This window comes from Opisthocomus hoazin, chromosome 15 (assembly GCF_030867145.1).
Source record: "Opisthocomus hoazin isolate bOpiHoa1 chromosome 15, bOpiHoa1.hap1, whole genome shotgun sequence".
NCBI classification, from domain to species: domain Eukaryota; kingdom Metazoa; phylum Chordata; class Aves; order Opisthocomiformes; family Opisthocomidae; genus Opisthocomus; species Opisthocomus hoazin.
In genome coordinates this window covers 19,785,884-19,813,138 of record NC_134428.1, presented here as the reverse complement: position 1 = coordinate 19,813,138, position 27,255 = coordinate 19,785,884, and the positions used below count along the sequence as shown (strand labels likewise).

At 48.9% G+C, this 27,255-nt stretch overlaps 1 protein-coding gene across 1 annotated transcript in view; it reads left to right on the top strand.

Moving 5' to 3' along the window:
* Positions 1-2,064: 2,064 nt before the first annotated feature.
* Positions 2,065-27,255, top strand: part of ADAP1 (ArfGAP with dual PH domains 1) — a 63,885-nt gene continuing 38,694 nt past the window's right edge. The window contains exons 1-4 of the mRNA XM_075436907.1: positions 2,065-2,325; positions 12,664-12,794; positions 15,614-15,705; positions 26,789-26,871. Coding sequence (XP_075293022.1) covers positions 2,241-2,325; positions 12,664-12,794; positions 15,614-15,705; positions 26,789-26,871 — 391 coding nt within the window. The 5' untranslated portion in view covers positions 2,065-2,240. The remainder of the gene's footprint in view (positions 2,326-12,663; positions 12,795-15,613; positions 15,706-26,788; positions 26,872-27,255) is intronic.

Here is a 27,255-nt window from a genome sequence, read left to right as displayed (position 1 = left end):
TCGACCCTTGGTGGCCCTGTTCTCCTGCTCCGCCTGTCCTTTACGAAACCTCCCCTCCCAACATTGACAACAGGCTCTGCTATATTTGATTTTATTACAAGATATAAATTTCTGTCTGCAGCCCTGGCTTCCAGCACACGGAGGAGAAAGAGAGAGAGAGTGCCTAGCAACCAGGAGAACAAAAAATTAAGAGAATCAATAAGTCTTAATGGAAAGCTAAACAGAGACTTTAAAACCAATCCCTTTCCCTCCTCCCAGCCCCTGCCCTGGCAAGTTCATGATGACATGCAGCATCCTGGCTATCGCATGATGAATTCAGCGAGTGCGTGTGCTGGAAAAGCTGGAGCGCAAATGAAAACCGCACCTAACTTGGACTGAGGTAAAGCTCCGATCCTGTGAGAAAACACACCGACAAGCTTGAATATAGCATGGGTTTGGAGGATTAGGGCTAGGATACTGGGCTGGAGCTGGTTTTACTCAGTGGATGTTAGAAACCAGGGCTCTGCTCCAGGTTAATATCAGTGACTCAGAGGCTGAAGAAGATGAGGGTCTGGATGCAGCAGCTCAATGTCTCCACACAAGGCCTACGTGTGGGATTATGCCTTTGGTAAGCGTAGGAATGAGGCTTCCAGATGTCGTCAGCCTACACCTGTAAAACCAGCAAACCCCAGCACAATGCGTAGCGCTGCGTAGAGCCAGCAAGGCGCAATCTGTTTAAAATAATCAAAAATCAACTTGGTTACAGTTGCTCATCTGACAGCAGAAGTGCAAAGGTCATTTAGGAAAATGTATTCCAGGCAAGGCGAGCGTTGTAAATGTACCAGGCCATGATTCTGCCTGTATTTAAAGGTGTTTGCTATTTTCTTCCCACAAAGTGTTCCCTGGAACCTGCTTACATCTGCACATGTTTGCAGGACCAATATCATGATTTGGTTGTGGAAGTTTTCCGGGATCTACATGCACCCTCCTGCAGACACTCGCGCGTGCCCTCAACCAGCCTTGTGGGGAGCGTGGAAGGCGTGAGCTGAGCTTTGCTTGCTCCACCAGAGCGGAGCACCCTCCTGCAGAGACGGACAACTTGAATGGGGGACTTGCTTCACAAAACCAAAAACATTTCTTATTAGCAGAGCTGTGTGAACCACAAATAGGCCATAGCAACGTCGCGGGTGGCTGTGACCCGTACCCGAGAGGAAGGTTTCAGCAGGGGTTAGGGCAGCAGCCTGTGAGGCACAGCCCTGAACCCCTCCTTGGCCAAAGGCTTCCCACATCACCTCCCTGGTCACCCTCTAGTCCTTAGCTGGTAAAACAGGGACAGCAGCGTTGCGCTGTGGCTGATGTGAGATGCGTGAGTGGGTGCAGCCCTCCGTCCCAGCCACACAGCCATGATGATGTGGGGGAGCAGTGCCCCTGCCCCAGGGGTGTTTTCTGCCCCCCCCCCCCCCCCCCCCCCCCCATATGCCCACAACACCATGGAGCGAGGTGGAAAGCGCGGGAAGATGCTTGGAGGGCAGCCCTGCCGAGATGCAGACATGGGAGGTGGTGGGGATGAGGGCTTGGAAGGACAGCAGTGAAAGAGGGGCGTTTCGGAGCGTGGGTGGGCACCAGTTAAATGTTTACGAGTACCCCCCAAAGATGCTAATGTTAAAGAGACGCCCCAAAAGCACCGCTCGTGAGCCCACCCAGGCGCTCAAGCGGCAAGGCCCAGCCGAGCGAGGGCTGGGGTGCTGCGAACCGCAACTTCCCTGAGGCGAAGACCCCCGGCCCCCTCCTCCCCACCGCCCCCCCCGCTCCCACCCCCTAGGCGAGGGCATCCCCTTACCGGGCAGCGAGGCCAGGGCGCGGCACGGGCACCCCAGATCCAGCCTGGGAGGCGGCACTGGGGGTGGGCTCACCCCGGGGTGGGGGATGCTCCGGGGGTCGCGGACCCCCCGCCGGCCGGGCCGTCCCGGCGCGGAGCGGCCGCTGGAGGTCGCGGGCGAGCGGCGGAGGGAGCCGCCAGCCCCCCGGGGCCCTGCGGAAGGCGGAACCGGCGCCGTGCCCGGGCGGGCGGCTCCGGCAGCACCGGCGGGGTGAGCCCAGCCCAGCCGAGCCGGCGTCCACGGGCAGCCCCCGCCGCCCCCCCTCCCCCCCGGCGGCGCGGCCTGAGCGGAGCCCGCGTATGGAGCAGCCCGGGCGCGCCCCCCGCCCCGCGCCATGAGGGTGGCTTAGCCGCGGCGGAGCCTCCGCACCGCCCCGCACCGATGGCGAAGGAGAGGAGCGGGAAGGCGCTGGCGGAGCTGCTCCAGCGGCCGGGCAACGCGGTGTGCGCCGACTGCGCCGCTCCGGGTAAGCGCGGGGGGGGGGGGGGGGCAGCACCTGCCCGCACGGCTCCGGGGAAGGGGTGGGGGCTCTGCGCCCCGCCGAGGGTGTGCCCGACCCCCCTACCCCGGGGGGTCCGCAGCGAGGCCGGAGGGATGGGGACGCGCTGGGGGCGGCCCCGGCCGAGGCATCGCCCGCTGCCGGCCCCGCTCGGCGGTGGCAGCGCTGATGTCATCCCCGGCGGGTCCCCGCGGTCTGCGGCGCGGCCCGGCTGCCGGGGCTGGGGGGGGATCGTGGAGGCGGTTGGTCCCCTTGTCCGCTCGCCGACAGGCTGGCTGCTGTCGCTGCCCCGGCGCGACCAGCGACAAACGGGTGGGGGGAACCGGGGTCGTCTGCCCGGCAGCCCATGACCGGCGGACCCGGGGCCGATGTCCTCTCCGGGCGCCCGGGGGGGGAAGCGGAGCCGGGGGCATCTTCCTCGCCCTGGGGAAGGTGAGGGGTTGGGGTCGGGGGGCGAGCGCGGGGGACCCTGAGCGGGGTCTGCGCGGTGTGGCGGGACCTGCCTGTGAGGAGAAGCTTAGACAATTGCATAGCGAGTAACTTTCCTTTTTTCTTTAAAAAAAGAATCAAACCCACCATATGGAAACAGCTGAATTTGTATTAGCTTGGGCGGGATGGCTCTGAAGAGGCATGCAGATAAGATGTCCTTTCCAGCCTCTGTTATTCTGGAGGTTAAAGAAAACCCAGCGCTTCAGCTGAACCTTGTTTTTCCAGCTATCAATTTATTTCGGATTTCAGGATCTGTTGGATACCACCACCCAGCTCGTACCGTTACCGATGTTTTTATGTCCCGAATCTACACCTCGGGACACTGCAGTCCGCGTTCGGATGCGCTGTGTCCCCGGTACCTGGCTGGAAAGGACAAAGAACTTTCTGCATTAGTGTGAACCGCTTTGCAGCGCTGCGCTGCCTGCTCCCACCCATCTGCTGGCTGTCGTGGCTGTGTCACGGTACCAGCCTACCTTTTAGGTCTCTTGCTGAGCACAGCTTGGGCTCATCAGATAGGTGCCTGCCTAAATTATTCCTTCCCGGGGAAGACTTCACAACCCCGGGCCATTCAAATCCATGGGGTAATTCTCCCTTGCTCTGTGTGTAATATAAAGCCCCTCTGCAAAAGGGGAAGTTTCTCAGCATCAGCAGGATGGAGATGAAGCTGTAGGTCAGTAAAACAGCTCACGTCAGGGAAAGAGGGTTGCTGTTAAAGGCTCCAAACGGGCTTCTAAAACAACAAAACCGTATTTTGCTTTTGGTGACATTTGCGTGCAGAGAAGTCTTTGTGAATCTAAAACTCGGAAAGGAGAATTTGGGCCAGTATCTTTTGTAACACAAGATGTCCTATATTAATACCGTTCAGCCTCTCTTCTGAACTGTCACAGCATTAAGTCCCTGGGACTAGATCTCTGTTCATCAACCCAGTTTCTTTAGTGATCACTTTGCTTCAGTTTCTTCAGCAAACGAGAGCTGCTAGTGGTGCTGTAGTGTGCTCGTCCACCTGGGAGGGACAATAAACTCGACATGCCCTGGGCTACTTAACAGAAGTTAAGATAGATAACTCGTGTCTTTAGATAATATATACAATATTCAGGATGATTTCTGTTATTTATCCTGGGCAGGTGTGGCAGGCCAGGTCTTTCTGGGTATGAGATAACATGGTAGGTGTCCAGGGAGCCTCCAGACTGGGGTGCGAGTATGTTCTTTGCTGAGAAGTGGGATGCGCAGAAAGATAAAGGTGAGAGCTGGAACTGGGTGGACAGCTAGACACAAAAAGTACCAAAGCAGAGAAAATAAAGTGCAAATGAAAGAAGAGGGAGGAGGAGAATGAGCAGAAGACAGGAAAGCAGGGCATACTAGTGCTTTCCCACATGTGTGTGTCATCATCCTGCTGATCTGGTACAGCTGGGGGGGGAGCAAAAGGTCAAGATTCCTGATTTATGATGGCTGCTTCTCAGGTGGGTGTGTTTCTTTGCCTGAAATCCCTGGTTAATACAGGATCCATGAGAAGAGGTAGCTGTTTAGCTCAGGGATACGGAGAACAAAGAATAGGATGGGTCAGAAATAGAACATGAGAAAAATCTCTGTTAGTCACTTTAATTTGTGTATTTGGAAGCTCACTGTGTTTTCTTTTGTCCTTAGAAATATTTGTTGCAGAAATCAGCCAGTCAGTGAAAATTTCGGGGTTTTTTGCTTCCCTGCTGTCAAAAAAGCTTGTTTTCTTTTGTTACTGTTCTGGCATTTGGGTGAGGCTCAGTAGCCATAGCCCTGAGTAGCAGCTTGTCCCAGCTATTACACGCTCACCTAACAAAAGCCGAGGTTCCTGATGTGAAAGAGCTCGCAGCTTGGCATTGTTGTGGCTAAACTGTGACCGTGCAAAAAATCGGATCCCAGGGTGGACAGGGAGCATCGGGGGAGGCAACGCTTTTCCTCCCAGGCCGCGTAAGTAACTTTGCCCCTCCCTGCAGGGTCGTCGCATCTCCTTGGGGAGGTCTGGGCAAAACCTGCTGATTGCCTGGGTCTGGGCCAGAATTTGCCACTTAACTGGGACTGAGGATTATTTAAGTGGCCAAGCCCTGCAAGCAAGGCTGCTGTGTTCAAGGTGTGCGTTCCCTGGTTTGTGCACGTGCAGTTGGGTGCAAGGTGGCACTGAATGCGGTGCTCAGGAAGGTCAGATCTGTGCCTTCCCATGACCAGCGTGTGTGTCTGGCAGAAAAATCTCTTGTGTGAAAGCAGAGCTCCTAAAAAATCCTCCAAAAAAGGGCATGTCTCAGGTAGGGAGAACAGGCTTATGGTGGCCCTGGCCATTCCCATCTGCTGGGAATGCAGAAAGGATGCTAAAGCAGAAGCTGAAAATCAGAGTGGAAAAAAACCTGAGAGGTTACATTTTTCACTTGTAGGTGTTTAATTTTTTTTTTTTAAGCTTCTGGCTAGGTTTTTGTTAATTGTGTCTTTACAAAACCTTAACTTTCAATGAAAGGTTGTTCCGAATAAAAAATGTTTCCGTTGCAGAAATGACAGCCGTCTGCAATGAGTAATGAGATTGCATTGACTGTGTCTTGGAGACTGCACTGTAGGGTAGGAGCCACTGTAATGAAGTCGTCATCTGGGGCATCGGGTCCCCTGTCACTGCACGCTTCTGTGTTGGAGTCAGGGTCCTGGGTGTTGGTTTGCAGTGTGTTTGTTTTGGTGCGTTTAAGGATGTGTTTTCACAGCGAAGGCAGCGTGGTAAATGCAGTCTGAAGTGCCAACTGAGCAATCTCACGGAATTGCTGGTGTGTAATGGCTCTCAATGTATTAGAATAATCTTTTTTTCTTCAAGACTAATGTGGCAGTTCAGCCCTTTTTTTTGTTTTCTAAATGATTCTTTGTCTCGGGCAATCTTCCCTCACATCATGGGATGGATGGTTATCTCAGGGCATAACAAGACTTTGAGTATTTCTCTCTTTACTCCATTTTTCTATGATTTAGGCTTATGTTTCCACGGAGCATTGTAGGAGGACAGCGAGGCTCTGAAGACAGGACTGGAAATCCCATCAAAGCGATCCTGCAGTTTAAACCCTCTGGCAGCAGTTTGTGTGGCTGGTTTTTATGCTTTTCATCTTTGTTGTTTGGGATCAATTACTGGGACACAGACCTTGGGTAACATTGGCCTGTGTGCCCGAGGCTCAGCGGGGACACGGGATGCAGGAAGAGCAGCAGACGCGTGATGGAGGGGAGCCTGGGATGGCAGCTTTGTGCTGCAAAGCTGAGCAGATTTCATATTTTGGTGTAAGAACGTCTATAAAAGCCCAAGGGTGGGTGGCATGTGGCTGAGGTGGTTGTAAATACCTTTCCTGCAGGCCCAGCATCTTCTTGTTTCTAAAGCAGGTGAAGCTTTTCCAGTCCCTTGATTTTGTGAAGTGAAGCTGGTGATTAGAGGGAAACACAGGAGTGCTGGGGATTTCTTGATATGCTCAGGATTAAGGAGGGCACTGAAAGGGTTTGATCTCAACCCTCTCCTTCCTCTATCCAACCGCTGGTCCTAAAAACACCCGATGGGGAAGGCAACTGACCGAGCCATCAGGCCATGCCTCGTGCTGTCATCCGCAGCAGCTCTCCCCGCCGCCTCCGTCGAGCGACAGGGCTCTGCCTCACAGCGCGTTCTCTCTCTTGCCCCCACTACCTCCTACTGGAAAGCTGTTCCAGAGCTTCGCCGCTCTAATGGCGTGAAACAGGCTTTTCATTTTCATGCTAAAAGTGGAAACTTGTTCCCACACCTCCATTGTCCTCTCACTTAAATATTGTTGGTTTTTTTTTTTCCCCTGGGAATTTGCCAGCCCTTCTCTCTGGGCATAAGCAGAGTGGAGGGGTAAGAAGGAAAAAAAAAAATAAAATAATCCCATAGCAGTTGTGTTTAGCTTGATGCCCGCTTTCTGCAGGGAAAAGGACTTTCTGAAACAAAGGAGGTTTAATGTGACGGTGTTTTCTGTCCGGTCCTGGTGCCTCGGCTGCGGACGGCGAGCAGAGGGGGCTGCTGAGACCTGCCAGCTGAATAAAAGGACTTTGGCAAGCTTCGTGCCTTCACTGGAAAATTTTCCTACTTAGAGAGGAGTGTTGGTGGGAGGCTGTTTGGCTTCAGTTTTAATGTCTTTTATTGTTATTTTTAAACATGCATAACCAGGGTCTGTTTATTAACCTCCTAATCTTTCCCCAAAGTAAATAGCGACAGAACTTCAGTGCTGCACATGAGGTTCTCCTGGCCGGGGCATTTAGGAAGTCAGCAGCAGCTGAGTGGCAAGCAGAAAAGGCTTTTTGCTTGTGTTGATTGCACTAAAATCCCCGTGATTATATCCTGCATTCTAGGGCATGAGTTACCTTTGTAGTGCAGGGTAAAAAAGGTTTGCCTACCTGGAGAGGTCCTCCTCTCCCCTCTAATTAGTCTTTGTCACGTCAAACAGGGGAGAGAGATCAGAAAAATCTGTTGAATCTCCATCCCAACAAAACACTGGCTCCCACCCAGCTGGTGTAGCGGGGAAGCAGCCAGGCAGCTAATTAAGGGTCAGGCCATCGTTTGTGTGCTGGAAGATGCGCGCAGGGCATTGGCCATGTGCTCGTAGGTATTTGTCTTGGTTAGTAATATGCTGTGCTATATATAGTGCTAACTGTGGTTTAAGGCAAGAGGTGGAGCGGGGGCATCTGAGTAAGTTTTGGGATTCTTGAGTTCTGGCTCTTGTCTTGTGGCTACTTTGAGCCTGCTGCCGAGAAGTTGGTTATTTATTTAAAAAAAAAAATCCACTGCCATCCCACCTCCAATCTTCTCTGCTCTCCTTTTGGTTTGTATAAATTGTCCTATGTCTTATGTTGGTGCTTCTTGTTTATTGTTTTTCTGGGTCTAGCCTTTGTCTTTCCCTCTGCGCGCTGTTCTTATGCTTAGTAAAGTTGGGTTCAAGCTGTAGAGTTCATTGTTCTGTGCGCTGGGTTTTCTGGGGGCCTGTGGTGGCAAAAGGGGCTGGGTGGGGAAATTAATTTCTGAATTTAGCTGTGTTTTCCAAGCGGTTTAGTTTTTCTTTGGACGCTTCTCTAATTTCTGGCTGTGCCTTCCCTTTCAGATGAATGAGGTGGAAAAATACCACCCCAATGTCCTTCTCCTGAGTTTAGTTTAGCTTTGTTAATTTATTTATTTTTAATGAAGTTCTATTGCGTTTTTATTTTGAAATGGATTATAGTCTGTTTATAAGTGACCAGAAATCCGTACCATATTGGGCACTGAAAGCCTTCTACAGCTGACATCAGTTGTTCTGGAGCAATGCTGCTGCAGAATAAGAGACTTTCTGCACTTACCATGGAGTATTTGGTTTAATATTCCCCTTATTCCTTGTTAGTCTTTATTCTTTTTGGCTTGCCATAATGGAATAAAGTCATTTGTGTGGAACTTGGGCATGCCAGAGAGTTTTCATTAGGCTTCACTGCTGTTTGCTTGAAAGTCTGGAGGCTTAGAAAAAAATGATCTTTTTTGGACAGTGCCCCAAAAGGTCCAGATTATGATATGTTGCCATTTTGGTGCACTTTTTGGGGCCCTGCCCAGATAAGCTGAACTTGCCAGTAATGTCCAGCATGGAGAACGCATTCCAGCAGTTGAAGTGTCTAGCAGCAAGGTGGACTTCAGCTGGCTATGGAGACCTTGGCTTGCTGTGGAGAGGTGTTTGCACCACCAGCTGTACAGCCTGGGGACGCTCGTTCACTAAACTAATGGTGCTTCCCCAAAACTCACTTGTCTCATATGAAGGCACTTATGTGAATTTATTCGCGTACTTGATAAGATGACTTATCTTGAAGCTTGCGTGTACACAGTCATTTGAAAGATTGGAGTCTGTGATTATGCAAAGGTTGGAGATTGCTGGCGTTATCTACCGTGTTCCTGAGCGGAGAATTTTTCATGTTGTTCGTGCTGGAGAGCAGAAATGGAGAGGGACTCTGATGTTCTTGGAGAACGCCGTAGCCACTGGTGGCCCCAAGCCTTACAAAGGGCTTTGGAAAAGCGTCCCTGCAGAAGTGGGTGCTCACCCCGGCGATCTGTCACCAGTTCCTGCAGATGATGTGTGGGCGTAGAGGTCTCATAGCTAGGTTTCTTCGAAAATGGTGTCACAAGTGCAAGGAGCGGGTGAGAATGGGAAGCGGTGTAGGCAGAGCCCTCCGGAAGACGGAGTCCGGGAATCCTTCCTGTCCACGGCCAGAGCAGTGGCATGAGGGGTCATAGAATCAATAAGGTTGGAAAAGAGCTGTAAGATCATCAAGTCCAGCTGTTAACTCATCACCACCGTGCCTCCCATCACAGGGGAGCCACCAGCCCGGGGACTCGCATGAGTCTGTAACCCTCTGGCTTGTTCAGACAATGCTTAGAAATTGCTTTTGGCTTTCAACTGAAGTCCAGGAAAGGCCCTGGCTGACTTGCTTTCTCAGTCTGATTTCTTCAGCCAGGAGAGCAAGAGCCATGAGAAATCTCTAATAAATTATTGTAACAGTGACATTTCAGAAAGACTTCCTCCTGGTAGATCAGTTGGTTCTAGGGGATTTCACTACTTAGCAATTTTTTGGATGGGGCTAACTCGGCACCTGAGGCCTTTAACTCTCCTCCTGCCTGGTGTTCCCTTTGGCACTAAGAACAGTTGCCAAATTTGTGTAGTTCTAGGCTGTGGCTGTCACAGAAAAGCAGCACGCAAGCAGCCGAGCATCTACAAGTCTTACATCCACCCTTGCCGCATGGTTTTCGATGTAAGAGTTATGTGTTTTTAAAACCAGAAGAGCAATGAAGAGGAAGTTGCTATTAATATACGGCAGCAATGGGAACTGTTGGTATGGGGTCTGGTGAGTCAAGTGAAGGGTGCAGCTCTGTCCTGGTGCTCCTCGAAGTTTGCTTTGTGGGATGCTCTTGGTGCTGGATGGACGTGGAGCTTGGGTGTAGACAAGAGAGGAAACACTGAAAGGAAGATGACCATGAGAAGAGAGCTAGCAGGTGAGATTTTATAGAACAAGCTGAAAGCATCCCTTCCAAGGGCTGGGTCACTACTGACCCTGTCATCTCCGTCTGCTCCTCTGGAGCACTGTCATCTGCTGGAAGCCATGTGCTTATGCTCCTGCATATAGCCCAGCTTTTACTCTCTTAATTAGATGTGGCTTGACATGATGGTGTGGAGCTGGGGGAAGCACATTCAAGAGTCTGATCTAAAGAAAGTAACTGTTGGCGTCAGGAGAATGCTTTAAAGCCCCAGTTGTGATTGAAACCTGTTGCTTTGAAGTGCTGTTTATCCATTTCAGGAAGAGACAGCTTGGGTGTGAGTTGGCTCAGTGTCTACTGGAGCTGGAGCCTCCTCTGTCTTAGCCTCAGGATCTTCATGCAGGCTGCTTCTTTACCCGAATGTATCCTCATCCCTGGCTGGAGGAATGTGTGACATCTCCTGGTCTTGTCGCACACAGCAGTGCGGGCAGCGGAGAGGTCACTTCTTCCCGAGGACTTTGGAAACCTGAGTCTAGGAGGTTGCAGACAGTATGAAGAAGTCCACCTGCATGCGTAAGATGAATCTGTTAACATAAAACAAGCGTTGGGGCTCCCAGTAAAACCCGTGGAGGCCAATGTTTGCTCTGATACTCATTTCCCTGAGTCTGGCACTGCTTTGATCAGATCTCATTACTCCTGGAAGGCTTGAAGCTCGATTATCACGGAGTGGCTGCACTGAGCACAGGGAGCTGGTGGCCACGTTAGCTGCTGACTCCAAACTTTATTGCCATGGCTTCCTCTTCCTCACCGCTGCCACTGCTTTGTGGCCGTCTGATCCTCCGGACCCTCTCGCCCTTCCTCATGCCTGATCCTTTGCGTAGAGGTCAGAGGTGGGTTTTTCAACAAGAGAACTTGATGCTTTCACCTTGCCTGACTGTCATCGTCCTGGGCTACCACGGGGCACCAGTGCTGCATCTTGGACTGTTTGTGGTAGGAAGCTCGGCAGGTCCCAGACTTTGATTGCAGCCACGTGTTCGGAGATGGGAGAGGACAACACGAGGAGTTAAAACACAGAAACGTGCATGAGCGTGCAAAACTCTTGATTCTTCTTGCCACACTATAATCCAGTAACTGTCTGCAATCTTTGCAGTTGGAATAAGTCGGGATGCCTGACCTCGGGTGTGGAGTCACCCAGTCATTGTGGGAGCAGTGGGGTGAGGGTGCGGGGATTGGGGCCTGTGGGGCAGAGCACCCTGTGTCCTCGCTGGATGTGGGCGGTGCTTGGCTGCTGCTGTGGTGCGCTTACATCGACTTGACTGGTTTTGTATTAGCCAGGTCTGAGCTGTAGTCGTCGGGGTCTTGCATGAGGATGGGAGACCGTGTGAAGCAAAATAACCTCACCTTTATTTCTGGCTGCTGGTCCCAGCCCTGTGCCCAGGGAGCTGCGGCTGGTGGGACTTGCCACAGCTTGGGGATTTGCTCCCCTCTCCTGGGGCACCTGGCCACGTCCGATGAGGCTGCTCATTTTGCTCATGGGTTTATATCTGAACACAACCACCTCTGGGGAACCAAATTCATCTTCTCTAGGGTGTGCTGGGGAGGTTGGTGGCTGTCCCCGTGGGCAAGGGCCGGCAGCAGACCTCAGTACCCCATGCAGAGGAGCTGTGTTGCCCCATGCCAGCCTGCTCCTGCTGCACTGACATAGCTAGACCATGAAATATGTATAAGCAGGAGAAAGCACATTCCCTTGCTTTGCGTAAATAATTGCTGTGCTGCAAGGAGCGAGTGTTTAGTGTAATTACTGCAGGGTAATAAACAAATTAGGATGGTTTGCGAGAAGGGAAGACCTGCCTGATGCGATGGGGTGGCCTTGGGTCTCCCACTGATGCGGGTATAGGGGAGGATGGGGCGAGGGGACCTCCGTTGGGTGGAGGGGGAGGACGCAGTGGCTGCCTCGGTGACTTGCAAGGAAGCTCTTTCTGCTGGGGCGCAGCTGGAATAGCAGGCACTGACATTTGCTAGTCGGAGTTCAAACAAAGATCCCTGTATCAGCTTGATTAGCGAGGCACCGCCGGGGACACTGGTGGATGTGTCCTGCCCCCGGCCCCTGCTCTCCTCCGGTTCCTCTCCCTCTCCCCGCGCTTTGGGCAATGCCTGTCCCGAGGAGGAATTTGGAGGAGAGTGACTCGTGTTGAAAGTGCTTTGTGCTCGGGGCTGTAAACAGCGCATGGTTTTGCTCAGAGAAAGTACAGAGCTGCCACTGGCAGCGTTTTTCCATCAAGGCAAGGGCTGGAAACCTCCTGGCACGGAGGGCTGTGCTGCTGGGCAGCTGTAGCTGTGGGAGGAAAGTCTCTCTGTGGAGCACTCCCACTGTAAAATAAATAATTAAAGAATAATAATAAAAAAAAAATAGCAAGGCAATGGAGTAGCATAGCGGTTTCCCTGAGCTGTTTTGTTTTATTTGTGCAATTTCTGTTCCATCCGGCGCTTGGGTGGGATTCGGTCATGAAAGATGCACATTCACCTCTCCGTGTGAGCATGGAGTGAGTTTTGGAGGCCTTGGGTATACACAGTTGTCTGTGTAATCAGGTTTTTTGTGAGTAACTGCTCCATGTGAGATTGCAAATCTGTTAACTGTTAGTGTAATTGGTATAACTATCAAAGTAAATGAACATGTATCTGTATTTTGCTTGTGTATTTATTCGATGCCTTAAAAATCAGGGAACTCGGACTGGTGACTCTGGAACGACCCTGCCATGCCCTGTCCTGCCCCATCCTGCTGCAAAGACTCCAATAGACCAGTGAAGTGCAATTTTCTTTCTTCTTCTTGCTTTCAGATCCGGACTGGGCATCTTACAGCCTAGGGATCTTCATCTGCTTGAATTGTTCAGGAATCCATCGCAATATTCCCCAAGTCAGCAAAGTCAAGTCAGTCCGTCTAGATGACTGGGATGATGCTCAAGTGGAGGTACGTGCATCTGAGACTTGAAACACCAGTGAGTTTGGGTTGCTGCATTTTAGCAGCAAAGCTGTAAAACAGAGTCCTTTCTAAAGATGCCAAAACAAACATGATTTCAGAAAGCATGTCGAGATAGTTCCTGTCTGGGAATGAGGTCCACGATGCTGATGGAAAAATGGTGTAGCCATTTCATGAAGAAGTTGTGAGGATTTCCCCCACACCTATAAAAATATCAATTAAATAGTGTAGGAATTACTAATTTTAGATTAATTGCCTTCTCCTGTTTCTGATGTTACCCCTAGTCTAGACTAGACGGTAGACTAGACCTCTAGCCTACTGCCCCTGCCCAGCTCAGCTATTTCTGTCTTTGTTCCGCTTGGCTTTGAAGACTCTTAAACTCACATCTTGAAGAACTGAATCCTCGCAGTATAAATTCTCTCTATTTATGCAACACACCTGCCTAGGTTTGTGTGATGTTGCTAAAGGAAGTCTACCCACAAAACCTATCTGCTTTCACTGTTGGCATCTTTAAAGGCATGAAGAATGCTACCAGTTATTGATCTTTATCTTGTATGTTGTAGATTTGAGTTTTTTCTGAAAGCCACAGCTCGTGGAGTCATGTGTTTTATGAGGAAAATAAGCCTTTGTGTTGCATGGGTTTTCCCTTGCCTGATTTTTTTTTTCTTTTGAGAATAGGTTGAATACGTTAACTTGAGAAGCTCAAAAAATGTGAATATAGTGAAAAAAAATCTTAGGGGGGGAAATAAAAGAAAAAGCTGATCTGCTTGTTATACTTGTATGGTTGGCATTTCATGGAATCATAGGTTGGAAAAGACCTCTAAGATCATCAAGTCCAACCGTCAACCCAACACCACCATGCCTACTAAACCATATCCCGAAGTGCCATATCTATGCTTTTTTTTTAACACCTCCAGGGATGGTGACTCAACCACCTCCCTGGGCAGCCTGGTCCAATCTCTGACCACTCTTTCAGTAACGAAATTTTTCCTAATATCTAATCTAAACCTCCCCTGACACAACTTGAGGCCATTACCTCTCATCCTGTCGCTAGTTACCTGGGAGAAGAGACCAACCCCTGCCTCACTACAACCTCCTTTCAGGTAGTTGTAGAGAGCAATAACGTTCCCCCTCAGCCTCCTCTTCTCCAGACTAAACAGCCCCAGCTCCCTCAGCCATTCCTCATAAGACTTGTTCTCCGGACTCCTCACCAGCCCCGTTGCCCTTCTCTGGACACGCTCCAGCACCTCAATGTCTTTCTTGTAGTGAGGGCCCAAAACTGAACACAGTACTCGTGGTGCGGCCTCACCAGTGCTGAGTCACAGTATTCCTGGTACAAGCCAGGATGCCGTTGGCCTTCTTGGCCACCTGGGCACACTGCTGGCTCATGTTCAGCCGGCTGTCAACCAACACCCCAAGGTCCTTTTCCACCAGGCAGCTTTCCAGCCACTCCTCCCCGAGCCTGTAGCATTGCATGGGGTTGTTGTGACCGAAGTGCAGGACCTGGCATTTGGCCTTGTTGAAACTCATACAGTTGGCCTTGGCCCATCGATCCAGTCTGTCCAGATCTCTCTGCAGAGCCTTCCTAGCCTCGAGCAGATCAACATTCCCACCCAACTTGGTGTCATCTGCAAACTTACTGAGGGAGCACTCAGTTCCCTCATCCAGATCATTGATAAAGATGTTAAACAAGTCCAGACCCAGAACTGAGCCCTGGGGGACACCACTCGTGACCGGCCACCAGCTGGATTTAACTCCATTCACCACCACTCTGCGCTCGGCCATTCAGCCAGTTCTTTGTCCAGTGAAGAGCACACCCACCCAAACCATGGGCAGGTAGTTTCTCCAGGAGGATGCTGTGGGGAACAGTGTCAAAGGCTTTACTGAAGTCCAGGTTGATGACGTCCACAGCCTTTCCTTTGTCCACTAGGCAGGTCACCTGGTCATAGAAGGAGATCAGGCTGGTCAAGCAGGACCTGCCTTTCATGAACCCATGCTGGCTGGGCCTGATTCCCTGGTTGTCCTTCACATGCCCAGTGAGTGCACAAGACAAAACATATTTAGCATGGCTGCCTGGAAAAGGATGGGTTATTTACACTTATAAAGGGATTTTCATGAAAGAAAATTTATGAATAGGGAAATATGTGGTTTTGTTTGCAGTGTTCTCAAGTAGCCATTTTTATAAGAGATCAGAAGGAATGGAGGGCTGTCAGGGCAGGTAGAATTTTTTTAAAGTATTTATTTATTTATTTTTAATTATTTTTAATACTTCAGGCTCCTTTCTGAGGTTGCTGGCATGGCTTTGCAAAAATAAAATTATCCTTTCAAAACAAGTGATTTAATCCAAAGCAAAGGGCGTATTGTTGGAGACTGCTACCTTGCTGGAGCCGTAACACATGGAGACTTGCAATTAGTGTCAGGTTTTGCCTTCTCATTGCCTATTTCTGTGCTGGATTCCCTGGGAGCCATCTCGTTCCCGTGCCTGTAAGTGGAAAATGCCACCACGTGCTGCCTTCTGCTCCCGTGGGGACCAGTGGGAATGGTGCATGTGTGACTGGGACATGGACCTGTCCCTAGCATCGTATGAAGCTGGGGGGAGCCCTGGCAATAATAATAAATATTAATTTCTGAGCCCTGCTTGCAGGCACAGTCTTGACAGCATCCCTTCTGTGCACAGTCCTGGGGAAACCTCAGTAAACGAAGGGAGGCCCCAACCCGATAATTTTATTACTCTATAGAAACAAAAGAGGGCAAGGTAAAATACCATTATAATTTTTTAATTCTTTCTGTTTTTTTCTTCTTTTTTGCAGTTTATGGCCTCAAATGGAAACAGTGTAGCAAAAGCAAAATATGAATCTAAAATGCCACCGTTTTATTACAAGCCAACGTTTCTTGACTGTCAGTAAGTAAATACCTTTGCTGGTAAACACCATTTATTTGTTTGTACAGCTGTAGCCTCTGCAGTATTTTAGTTTTAGCATGATAATTTTTTTTTTTTAGCCGCAAAGGAGGTTTCATTTATAAAAGGCTCTGAAAGTCTTTGTTCTTCTGCACGCATGTGGTAGAGTTTATACTACGTGTGGGATCTTATTTAGTAAGTACAGTTGAGGTGATGCAGGGAAGTCAATAGTTTGTCTGTTCCCCAGACTCTTCCAAGCTTCTAAAGCTACAGAAATGCCAATTTCTACCCATTGATTGCCTCTTCAGATAGTCCTTCTGCATCAAAGCAGGACTCGCTTATCCGCTACATAAGATGCTAGGTTACTTGTAATAAAAAAATGCTGGATTTTAGTGCCAAAGTGGTAGATTTTCTGCCAAACTGACAAATAATATCCTCTGTGAAGATGAGTGGAGAGATATTGTCTCCCATACAGCGTAGAGTTAAACCTTCCTAGTAAGCTGGGGAAGACTTTGTAGACCAAGAAGGCTGAGGGGCCAGAACGTGTTTTACTATCCAGGGAGCAAGAAGTTGAACTAAAATTAGTTTTTAGGGTCCAGCCTGCAGAATACCCAGGGGGTTTTGCATCTTTGTAAAATCAGTCTTCACAGAAAGCCTGGAGGGCATAATTTCCAGAGCCCACTACTTTAGTATTAGCAAACTGGTGAGTACTGGTCCCTGAGACCTATTCCAATACTGCTGCTTTCACTGGGTGTCACTAGTTGAAGATGGAGATGTGGTTTAGTAGTGTGAAAACAATGTGTGAGGCTCTGAGCAGCTGGATGATGTATTCAAGCATCATAAGAGGTGCCCAAACCAGAAGTACTGGAAGGGTTTGTAGGGCTCCCTGCGTGAGATCCTAGCCTTTGAGTAGGAAGGCTCTGCTGTGTTCCCCAGACCTGAAATAATACTGAAGGTGGGCCAAAGGGTTCATGAGTACCTACGCATGACGTTGTGGTGACTTTATCTGTATTTTTAATCTTCATGCAGTAGCTATTAGGAAGAGTTATTGCTTTCCTACACAGTGCAGAAAGTCTTTTGTAGAAAGACAAGAGGGCACCTGTCTTGCCTGTGAAAGTCTGTGTGATACATCCATTACCCACTATTTGATGATGCTCCAGTGCTAAATCTGGGAAGACCCAGGTGCGAGCGGCACTGCCTGGCCTGGAAATGAAAAAAACATCCATTTATGCTGTGTCTCTAGATCTTGGTTTTGATCTAAAATGGCTTCTGGCAGCAGCTTCCACAGTTCCTACAATTACGAAAGTGATTTGAGGATTGGCAAAGCCACCATGCGCCGTGGAGGGGCACACCCTGAGTGCGTTGTGATTGGGTTGTGTTGGGTGCGTTGTGAGTGCTAGGACTATTTTTCTCAAGGAAAAAAAGCCCCAGCCTATTACCTTTCCTATTTCTGGAATACCTCTGCCTTTGTGGGAGGGAGCTCAAGGAGAAGCCACTGGGAAGGCACTCCCAGCCGAAGGGATCCCACAGGTCCAGGGGAGGAGATAGTGCAAATTTAGCTGAACGTGGCAGCTCTGTTGTTGGGTTTTCTTCTTCATTTCAGAAAAACAGCTTCAGCAAAGTGACTTCTTGTTGTTTTTAACCCTGTCTCTCCCAAGGCAGAGAGCGGGAAGGGCCTGCACGTATTTGACCATGTTGGGAGTTTGGGACCTTCAGGTTCTCCTTCCGCTTTGAACCGGTCTTCAAGCATCATCCCTGGGTCCTGGCTTAGGGAAGGTGGGGAAGATGCTTCATCTGAGGTTTTCTGGGAACTCAGAAGTGCTTGTGTGGGTGAGGATCTGAAAGGTCAGGGCTGTGATTTAGTAAGGACTCATTACGGAAAAATAATGCCTCAAACCTGGTGGCTGGAGGAGGTGGAGGGGACTTGCCTTGTGACAGTCAAGGACAAAACCTTCCTGCTGCTGCCTGTCTGCACTCAGACGACAGGATTGCTGTGCCTCCACCTGACACAGCCAAACTTCCTGCTTTTAGTCGCACTCTGGTCACGACATTAACCCATCCACTTATAAGATAGGATTAAGATATAGGAAAGAAATTCTTTCCTCTGAGGGTGGTGAGACACTGGAACAGGCTGCCCAGAGAAGCTGTGGCTGCCGCCTCCCTGGCAGTGTTCAAGGCCAGGTTGGATGGGGCTTTGAGCAACCTCGTCTGGTGGAAGGTGTCCCTACCCATGGCAGGGGGGTTGGAACTAGATCATCTTGGAAGGTCCCTTCCAACCCAAACCATTCTATGATTCTATGATTTCCATGCACAAAATCCTGCCTCTTTCTCCCGTGACCAGCAGAGCTGGCCGCCCAAGGACAGATGTATCCTGTTACTGCAGGATTGGGTGGCCAGAGTTTTATGATGCATGTCTCAACATCCCGATGGGGTCTGTGGTGCCCCTGGCATCTTGCTCATCCTTGTGCACCAACTGCTTCTTGCATCTTGCAGTGTAAATAGATTGCACACCCTGAGATGGTGCATCTGTGGAAGGAAAATCACTGTTAATTTCTCTCTTGCTTTTCCACAGAGTTGGGCTGAAACGAAAGGTCTTTTGGCACAGTGTTATTTGTGCTTATTTCCTTTGCCTTCTTGTTAGCATCTCTTTGATACAAGGATGAAGAAGGACACCCCAAGCTTTCTGTGCTACCCAGACGTCAGGAGAAGTTGCTGGCTTTGCCAGCACTGGGAGGTGGATGCTGTCCTGAACAGACAGCTCTCGTGAGCTGTTGTGGTCCTGAGAGAATCCAGTGCCACATTTGTATTGCTGAGCTCCAAAATCCCAGCAGGCGACTGTGCCATTCTGAAACTTGCATGTACTTGTGATGTTAAGGATGGAGGAGCAAGTTTTCTCACCTAGTTGCCATTGGTAGGAGAAACACAGTTCTAAGGGATTTCAATTTTGTTTACTCTTAGTCTCAGTTACATTCAATTAAATGTTGTACTTCAGCCTTAGCTACTGTTTTGTCCTTACAGGGCAGGGACCTATTTGATATTCAAGTTGTTTAAATCTTTCCTGGGGCAGACTCCTGGTTCTTTTCCGTGCCCCATCCCTGCCCGAAGGGTGTGGAGGTGGTGCTGGGGAAGCCCGGCTGGAAGTGGGGCAGGTCCCTCTGCAGCCTGGGGCATCCAGAGATCTGGGTGCAAATCGCACCCGACTCTCCTTGCACGGGTCAGGCTGAGAGACAGCGGAAGCTCAACCTGCAGCTCAGGCAGCTTAAAGACCACAAGCGTTTTCATTCCTTTTGCTGGCAGGCTGGCAGAAATGTCTGTGGCTTGTTTTGAGCTAGGTTGGTTTGGCTTCCTTTGATACTGCAGCTCAGGCTTTGCTGCTGTTGTGTTTTTCTTCCTCCATCCTGTGGTGCGGTTGCACTCTGGGCAGCTCTGCCGGGCGGTGGCTGAGCTCCAGCCGCAGCCCTGCCGAAGCTGGCTGCGAGCACAGAGGGACCGTGCTGGTGCCAGCACGGCCGCTCCGTCCGCAGCCCTTCCCGGTGCCCGGTGGAGAGGCACGCAGCTGGGCTTGCAACCTGTGAGATGCAGGAGCAGGAGGGTTAAGGGTTTTTTTGTTGTTATTGTTTCTTTTTGGTTATATATTTATTTATTTCTTGATTGGGAGGGTGAGGCAAGGCTAGTCTTCCTGCAAGCGGCTGGAAGACCGATTTCTGGCCCTTTTGTGCTCCAACCTCTGCCTGTTTTGCACTGGGACAATTTTCAGCTTGGATGCCATGGTTTCTGAACTGAGCCTGGAGCTCTGCTTGTGTGGGTGTTCTGCGGTCCGGCGCTGCTGGGTCTGCCATGGCAGCAGGGTGCGTTGGGATGGACGTGACCTCTTGCAGTAGCAAATCTCCTGACCCTGCTGCGGTATGAACAGCTGTGGGTGCATCATGCGTTGGGAACACCTCAAGAATGTTGTGCCAGGTGGTATTTTTCTTTCTTAAGTTAGAGGCTCTCTGTGCCTTTCGACAGGTACAGCCTAAACAGGAGCAGGGGAGGGCTGCCTTTTAGAGGGGTGTATATTTAGCTTTCTCCCCGCCTCTCTGCAGTCCAGTCACTGCAGCAGCACGAGTTGTTCCCAGCTTGCAGCCCCGGGTAGCATTGCGATGGATGACACCTCCGTCCAGCGCTGGCACCGTGCCTTTGTGTGCCGACCCACGTTCTGCAGCATCAAGAGGTTTTGATGCTTCTAATTACGACAGCCGGTGTTGGCCAGCCGCAGCAGCTGGGCAGGCTTTGTGGGAGCTGCCCTTGGACGTGGCGCAGCAGGATGCTAACGTACGAGCCGTAATAAGGACAGGCTGCTTGTTCATCCGAAGCTTCTTCATTTTATAACGCTACTTCTGGAATCCCTCTACTCTGGTTGCTTGAAGAATTGCAAAATTTAGAGCAAGAAGAAAGAAGTGTTGCAGCACCAGCTTGTCCTTTTTTTCTTCTTGCCTACGATGTTGTGTTTGACTCCTTGGGAAATATATGATGTTTGCCTGCTGCATCTGGCTTCTGCATCCTCCAGAATCCCCACGGTGGTTTCCTGGGTCTGTCAAACACTTGGCGAAGGTTACAGAAGTTGGAGGGGTGCTCTTGAATTGCCCAGGGAAACTTACCAGCTGTGCATAGGCAAAAAACCACCCAACCAAAAAAAGAAATAAAAATCCCCTTCTGTCCTCTGCTCTCATCTTCTGTCTGCCAGCAGCTTGGCCCATGCATCAGGAACAGTGAGCAGAGCAACCAGCTTCTGTACCACTGCGGAGTCCCGGAGGCTGAAATGAATCCCAGACTCTGGGATGATCCTACACCAAGGCAGCGTTGGCCCAAAGAGCCTTGGGTGAGGAACTTAAATCACAAAAACCCTCTTTGGATAGTCACAAGTGGTCACAGCCCAGCTTTGTACACCATGGTGGCAGACCGAGAGCTGTAAAACAGCCTTTTCTGGGGCAGATACACTGCCAGCACAGGGCTGAGTTTTGAGTCACCAGTGAGCAACAGGGATAGCATTACTTTTGAGTAAAAGCAAAGGGAAGAAGGCTTTGTTCAGCCATATCCTTGGCTGAAAACTGATAGAAGATGGAGACGAGCTCTTGCTGGGCATTTGCAGTACTGGAAAATCCATGTCCCTGCCCAATACTTAAAGCCGTTTTCTGTTGCCTTTTTTGCTTGATTCGGGAACACAGAGCATCATTCTGTGGAACTGTGCATGAGCTGCAGTGCGTTGCTCTGCTCCTCTCTCCATTCTTGGATAAGTGGGAGCTACATCTGCTCCTTATGCAGAGCACTTCAATATACTGACTGCCAGTACATTTGTGTACCTTGGTAAGAAAAATGGGGCAGAATGAAATGGCATGAGTTGAACTGAGTGGTTGCCTTATCTGGAATCAGATGAGACATCAGTCAGAGAGAGGATGTATCCGAGTGAGGCTCACATCTTGAGTTGTCTGTATAGCCATCTGAGGAAGAATTAGCAGAAGTGTCTCATTGTATTACGGTATAATTAAAATGTGCAGAGAGAAAATTGTCTAGTAAAACCCTGGATTTTTTTTTTTCTTACTTTATCATTTCAAGTTTGGTTCATTTGGTAGAGGAGCTACCAAGCCTACCAGTCTGGTGTCTGAAGCTCAGTCTAGCCCCCTCCCCTCCCATGCACAGGGCGTAATGATGGTCAAGGATGCAAACTTCTCACCTGGTCTCCTCTTCCTCTGTCACCTCCTTTTGCTGGTACTTTATAGATAAACTTCTTTACTGCTTAATGTCCAGAGGGGTAAATTCAAGAGTTTTGCTCATCAGAGTTGAGTGTGATGCTCATCCTTGCCTACTTATTAATAAAGGTCTTCAGATTTTACATCCATGGCTTTCAAAAGTGCTGATGTCTTGGGTGTAAAGCTTGAGGTGCTGTAGCATGGCCTCTCACAGTGGCTGCTCATCAGTTCCCAAGTGGTGGAGCCTCCGGTGGTGGCTCAAACTGGGTACTTGGCCTCGGGAAGTCTCTGTCTGAGCATCGCTCTGCCGTCCGCCGAGTGCCCAAGATCTGCCCTCTCCTTCGGTCCCAACCGGCCGTGGGGTCTTTTCCGCCTATCATTGGTTTTCTCTTTGTTGTTGGCTTGTAAGCCTGTTAATTCATATAGATTCCTTTAATTTCCAACGGAAATTGCTTGAAGATTGAGATAGCACTGACACAGGCTGTTTCCTACATGTTTTTAATCTGTGTTTAACCATTCTGAAAAATAGCATTGTGATGAACTGGACCATGCATGTAAAGCAACCAAACAAAAAAGGAACCAGTTAGCATTTTAATTGAGTGTGTTATGATTTTGCGTACTCAAATTCAGCTTTAGCTTCTTCAAATCCATAATACAAATTTTTTTATGCTTTGATAGCCAAAAACTCTGTCTTTTTGCTTTCCTCCAGAAGCTTGCTGTTGGCCACTGGTCTTGTGGGGGTGGATGGCACATCGCTTCCAGGGCTCTGCGAGCCGGGGTGAGGCACAGAGCGCCTGGAAGAAGCCCCCCAGCTGTCTCATGCCTCCACAAAGCAATTTAAAAGCAAGTCCCCGCAGCGAGGATTTACCAGATAGGAAAAGTGTGGAGGCAGGGTGTGAAGCTAGATGGGTTTTTAGTCTATGCTGCAGTGGCTCGCCTTGCAGCTTGAGCAAAAATTTGGACTTGGACTTAAAATTTCATTAAAACAGTTGTTTCACAGAAACTTGGCATAGCTGCATCCCCAGAGCTGCCTGTGGAAAACAGATTGTTTTTTGCAGGAAAAACCTCTGACAAATTCCAGAAGCTACAAATTTGGGTTTTGGAAATGACGTTCCTGGATGCCATTCATTTCCTTTGTCTTTCTTGCCATTGATGGTGGCTCACAAGGATACAATCAGAGGGTGGTGGTGCTTGGTGGTTGATGTCTTTTGGGCCACTTTCACCTCTGGCTGGGGCTTCTTGGCCGTTGTATGGCTCCAAAAACCCACAGCAGCCTTGCAGCGTCTGTGGTGTGTGTACCACAGTGTACCCTAGGAGAGCCAGCCCAGCTGAGGGACTTGGAGACGATAAAATTGGCTGGCTAGCCCTCCTCCATGGAGCGCAATGAAGCCACGCAACCACGGCTTGATATTAAACTGCTTGTACAGCTTTTCCCGTGGTGTTTTTTGCTGCGAGCAAAAGGCCTTGAGTGTGTGGGACCAAGATAAAGCTCCTCTACTGGCTTCTTCTGAAATCTTCCTTGCTGGCCCTTTGACAGAGAGTGCTTGTTTTCACGTGGGTGGCCAGGCAGGCAAACACCTAAAATAAGATTTGGAGCTCTTGGTGTTGGCGGTGCTTTGTCAGCCTTTGTACCTGCTGCCTCCCCAGTGCAGCCCAGTCCTGTTTCATCCGGGGCTCGATTTTTCCCTCATTCTGTTGGAAATGTGTTTTTTCCTTAGGGTTTTAGTTTTTGGTTGGTTTTTTTTTTTTTCTTTTGTTCCCAGGTTTTTGTATTGATAATTACAAAGACCTTTCTGTTCTCATTGCCAAAAAAAATGACGCATTCCCTGTAACCCGCAGCCTGCCAGACTTTAGGTGGGCTGTTAAACCTCTTGGAGTTGATCCCAAAAGCTGTGCATCTCCGCAGTTTAGGAATGATGCAGTTATATTTTTCTAACAAACACAAACAATGTTTATTATCCCCTCACCAGAAAGGCAATAAAACACCGTAATGCTATTGCCGCAGTCCTTTCTGTTCACAGGACTGCTGTCAAAGAGGGGTTTGGGTGGAGGGTCCTGTATTAGGCCTGTGATGTCCACCCCGGGTTATTTACATATTCACCTTAGGAAAATACATTTCAACTAAAACACAGCAACAGATGTTTAAAAGGCCCCTGAAGGTATACTTAAAATGAAATGGAGATCAGGCCTGGAGTCCACTGAAAATGGTGAAGAGGATGTGTGGCCTGAGGGACCTCTGGATGGGCCCTGTCCTCCAATTGCTCTCAGATCCCAGAGATGCCAGGACAAATTCCTGTTCCTGTTTCAATTCATCCAAGATATGCCAGTGAAACTAGGGTTTTACACTAGATGCAAAAGCAGCTTTGAATGGCAGGATTGCCTCCAGTCCACGAGAGTGAGCGTGGTCAAGTCCCTGCGCAACTTCTCTGTTGCACTGACGGGAGATGCTGGACTCCTCACCGCCCTTGTTGGGTTTGTGTTTCAGTTTCTTTTGCTAGAGTTGTTCTGCTTTCTAGAAGTAACCATTACAGCAGAAGCTGCAGCTATTGGCCTTGCACTGAGTTGTCCTAACTTTGGGCTGCTCTTGGTTTATCTTGGTTTTTGGGAAATTATTGCTGAAAGAGCTGGGGTTTGTGATGATGAGGAACGGGGAAGAACATGTGAGCTGTTGGGAAGTGCTTGCTGTGAGCTGAGAAGGTGGCACGGCTGGAGCCCTGTCTGCTTTTGGAGTTGCCAATCGAGCCACTCATGCTCTGGCCCAAATACTGGGAGAGGTTATTGAGAGCATTCTGCAGCTTCTTGGGATACCCCTTTGGGCGAGGTGCCTCACAGCTGCCCAATTTGCGCTCTTTTGCACAAAAGCTGTGGAGATACTGAACCACCGCTGTTGACAGCGTCACGGGAAATAAGTCACTGCAGAGTGGTGTTCCCTAAGGCAGGAGACCAGCAGAGTGTATCTGTTGTACTATCTGCATTATACAGCAAGAGTATTTTCCCACTGCTGGACATGAACCTTAATTTATACTGTATTTAAACGTTCGTACTGGAAGGCTGACTTTCAGAGACTCGAAACAGCTGCAGCTCCTGCTGAATCCACTGAAGTCAGTTGGAGCCGAAGGTGGTGTGAATTTGCTTCCTTCTAGTTAAATCCCTAATCGTCTTGTTGAAAAGGTCCAAGTTTGGCTACAGTGATAACAAGCTGTCTGTAGCAACCGGGCTGGAAGAAGTGCAAGAAGGCTGACAAATTTAAGTATTTGTGTTGATTTTATGATTAAATTTTGATAGTTTTGTTGATAAGCAGCAGAAGTACAGAAACAGGCAATGAAGTGCTACCTTTTGGGTTATCAGTCTTCTGCGTTTGCAGGCTACCGTGTTGTGGATATCAGATCCAGAAAGAACATCCTGCTCAACCCAGAAGAGCCCCCTTGCACACTTTGCAAAACCCATCTGAACCTCCAGAGATGAACTGAAGATGGGTTGTACCCAAACCAGAGCATAGCACGGGGTTACAGCAGAAGGGAGATGGGTGTTCGTCTTCAGAGTTCATAGTCAAACTTGCAGATGTGTGTGTGACAACTAAAGATCAGTCATGAAAACAGGAACAGAAGGGGGAAAGGCAGTGTTGGTGCATTATTTCTGTTACAGCAGAAGCTAACAGTTGAGTTTTGGGTGCAGGGAAGCTATGGTGCTCCCTGCGCCATGTGGGAGAAGGCTGGTGCCCCAACCAAGGAGCTGAAACAATGGGTGGGACAAAATATATGTAATTGTTTCCTTCTTTGCTGCCGGGAAACCGATTACAGCCACAGTTTTCATTGAACGGTGTCTTACAGATTTGATGAATGTGTTTGCTGTACCTGCAGATGAATTTTCATAAGCGATGTTAGTGCGCTTATCTTCTTTGAGCATTTGTGGAATGTGTCTGCTGAAAAGATAGCATTAAATTTGCATAGTCAGCAAAAAAGAAAAGTTAATGAAGCATGTCGACAGTTTTCACTGGCGAAGTTGTTGTGTTGAAGTGTGATGGGTTTTACAGAGCATGCCCAATGCTGGGGGACCTTTTACTGTCGTTAGTGTTGGCCACTTTGAAATGTCCTCTGGGAAGCTGGGGTGACACATGCCTTCATTTCTGCGTGTGATTTCCGCCTGCTTGGGCTATTTAAGTTTCTAGGGCAACTAAGAACTAAATGCAGTTAAAAATGGTTCGAAGCAATTCCTAGCATATTCTAGATCTAAACTGCTTCATTAGATCCAGCGCTCATGCTGAAACAAAAGAACAAAAAAGTGTTTATAATCTTTGGGGTATGTTTTCCTTTTTGGAAGTTAGGGTCTTCGTGTATAAATCGTTTGTATTATTTGCAAGATGAAAAGTAAAGAGCTCTGTGATAGGCATGTTTCCTGTCTTGCATCGTTGATTCCTGTCTTAGACTTGGCAGTACAGGCTGAGAGTTTGGAAGAGCTCTGCCAGGTGGGTTCTCACCACCCTCCGGTGTCTGGGCCCTGTGTTCCACAGGGCTTAGCTCTTGCATCTGCACCCAGCCATGTTCTCCTGGTCTTTTTGAGGTTTTTCCATTTTTCACGGCCCGGTTCCTTCCAAGAGGTCGGCTGGGCCTGGGATGTGACTGTCCTGTGTCCCTTTCATTTTGAAGAGGTCACCTCTCACTTGAATTCTTGTTGTTCTTAGTTTGGGAGGTGCGTGACACCCTGCAGCAAACTCCGTGTTCACGGAGCCACAAGTGTCGCCCGTCCTTGGGCTGGGCTTAGCCTCATCATTAGAAGTGTAATTTTAACATGGCACATCACAATTTCTTTGAAAAGCTGTCCATGCATGACGAGGAGACAATATCTCTGCAGCTTTGACTGCTGAAAGGCCATCACGTACATGCATCGCACAAGGCAGACCCAGTTTCTGCCTTTATGTCAGTAGCTTCAGGTCAAAGGTTTTTCTTTTGTATGCAGTTTGTTGGTTTTTAATTTACCGATCCCATTTATTGAAGAATGTTATATGAGGAAATTACGATCCCATTTATTGCAGAATGTTATGTGAAGAAATTACGTTTTAAATCGTTCATATACCGAGAGAATTCCCTGGAGAGGCTGATTGGGTGGGTGTGGACGGGCTGTTCTGCTGAATCTGTAAATTTTATTGAATAAGTTTCCGATAAAATTGGATGTACAAGGGAATGATTTATTGTTGTCCAACAGTAAACAAAAGAAATCCTTGACTCCAGACTGTACAATACAATTTTTGGAAGACGGTTAAGTCACACTTGTGTTTTGATTGAGGAATTAATGATTCTGGATTCTTCTTTCATGTATCTTGGACCATGTTTCCTTTTCTCTGTATTTTTTTTTTCCAGACTGCTGCGGGAGCAGTGGATCAGAGCCAAATACGAACGAAAAGAGTTCATTCACAGCGAGAAGCAGGAGCCTTATTCTGCAGGTACCAAAAGACACAGATAAGTTTTTTGATGTCTAGCACCTTCTGGTTTTTTTTGTCTCTGTTTATATTGTCTTTATATCGATTTTTGCTTGTACGTGACTAAATAGGAGGACAAAGTGTGGTGTTTTGGAAAAGATTTCTCCTGGCATTCCCTGTATTTGATTGGAAATATTGGGAATTTTAATGCCTGATGGAAATAAATCAGTTATCAGGAGTCTTTCTGTTGACTTCCATGGGCTGTTCACCAAAAGTGAGTCAGATAAAGTACCAGTGAGTGCATTTCTGAGAGTGGGAGGCATGAAGGTGGCTTGAAATGGAGAGAAGGGTGTTTGTCTCATCAAGGTGACTCTTTCTTTGGAAAGATTAAGTAGGATTATTAGCATG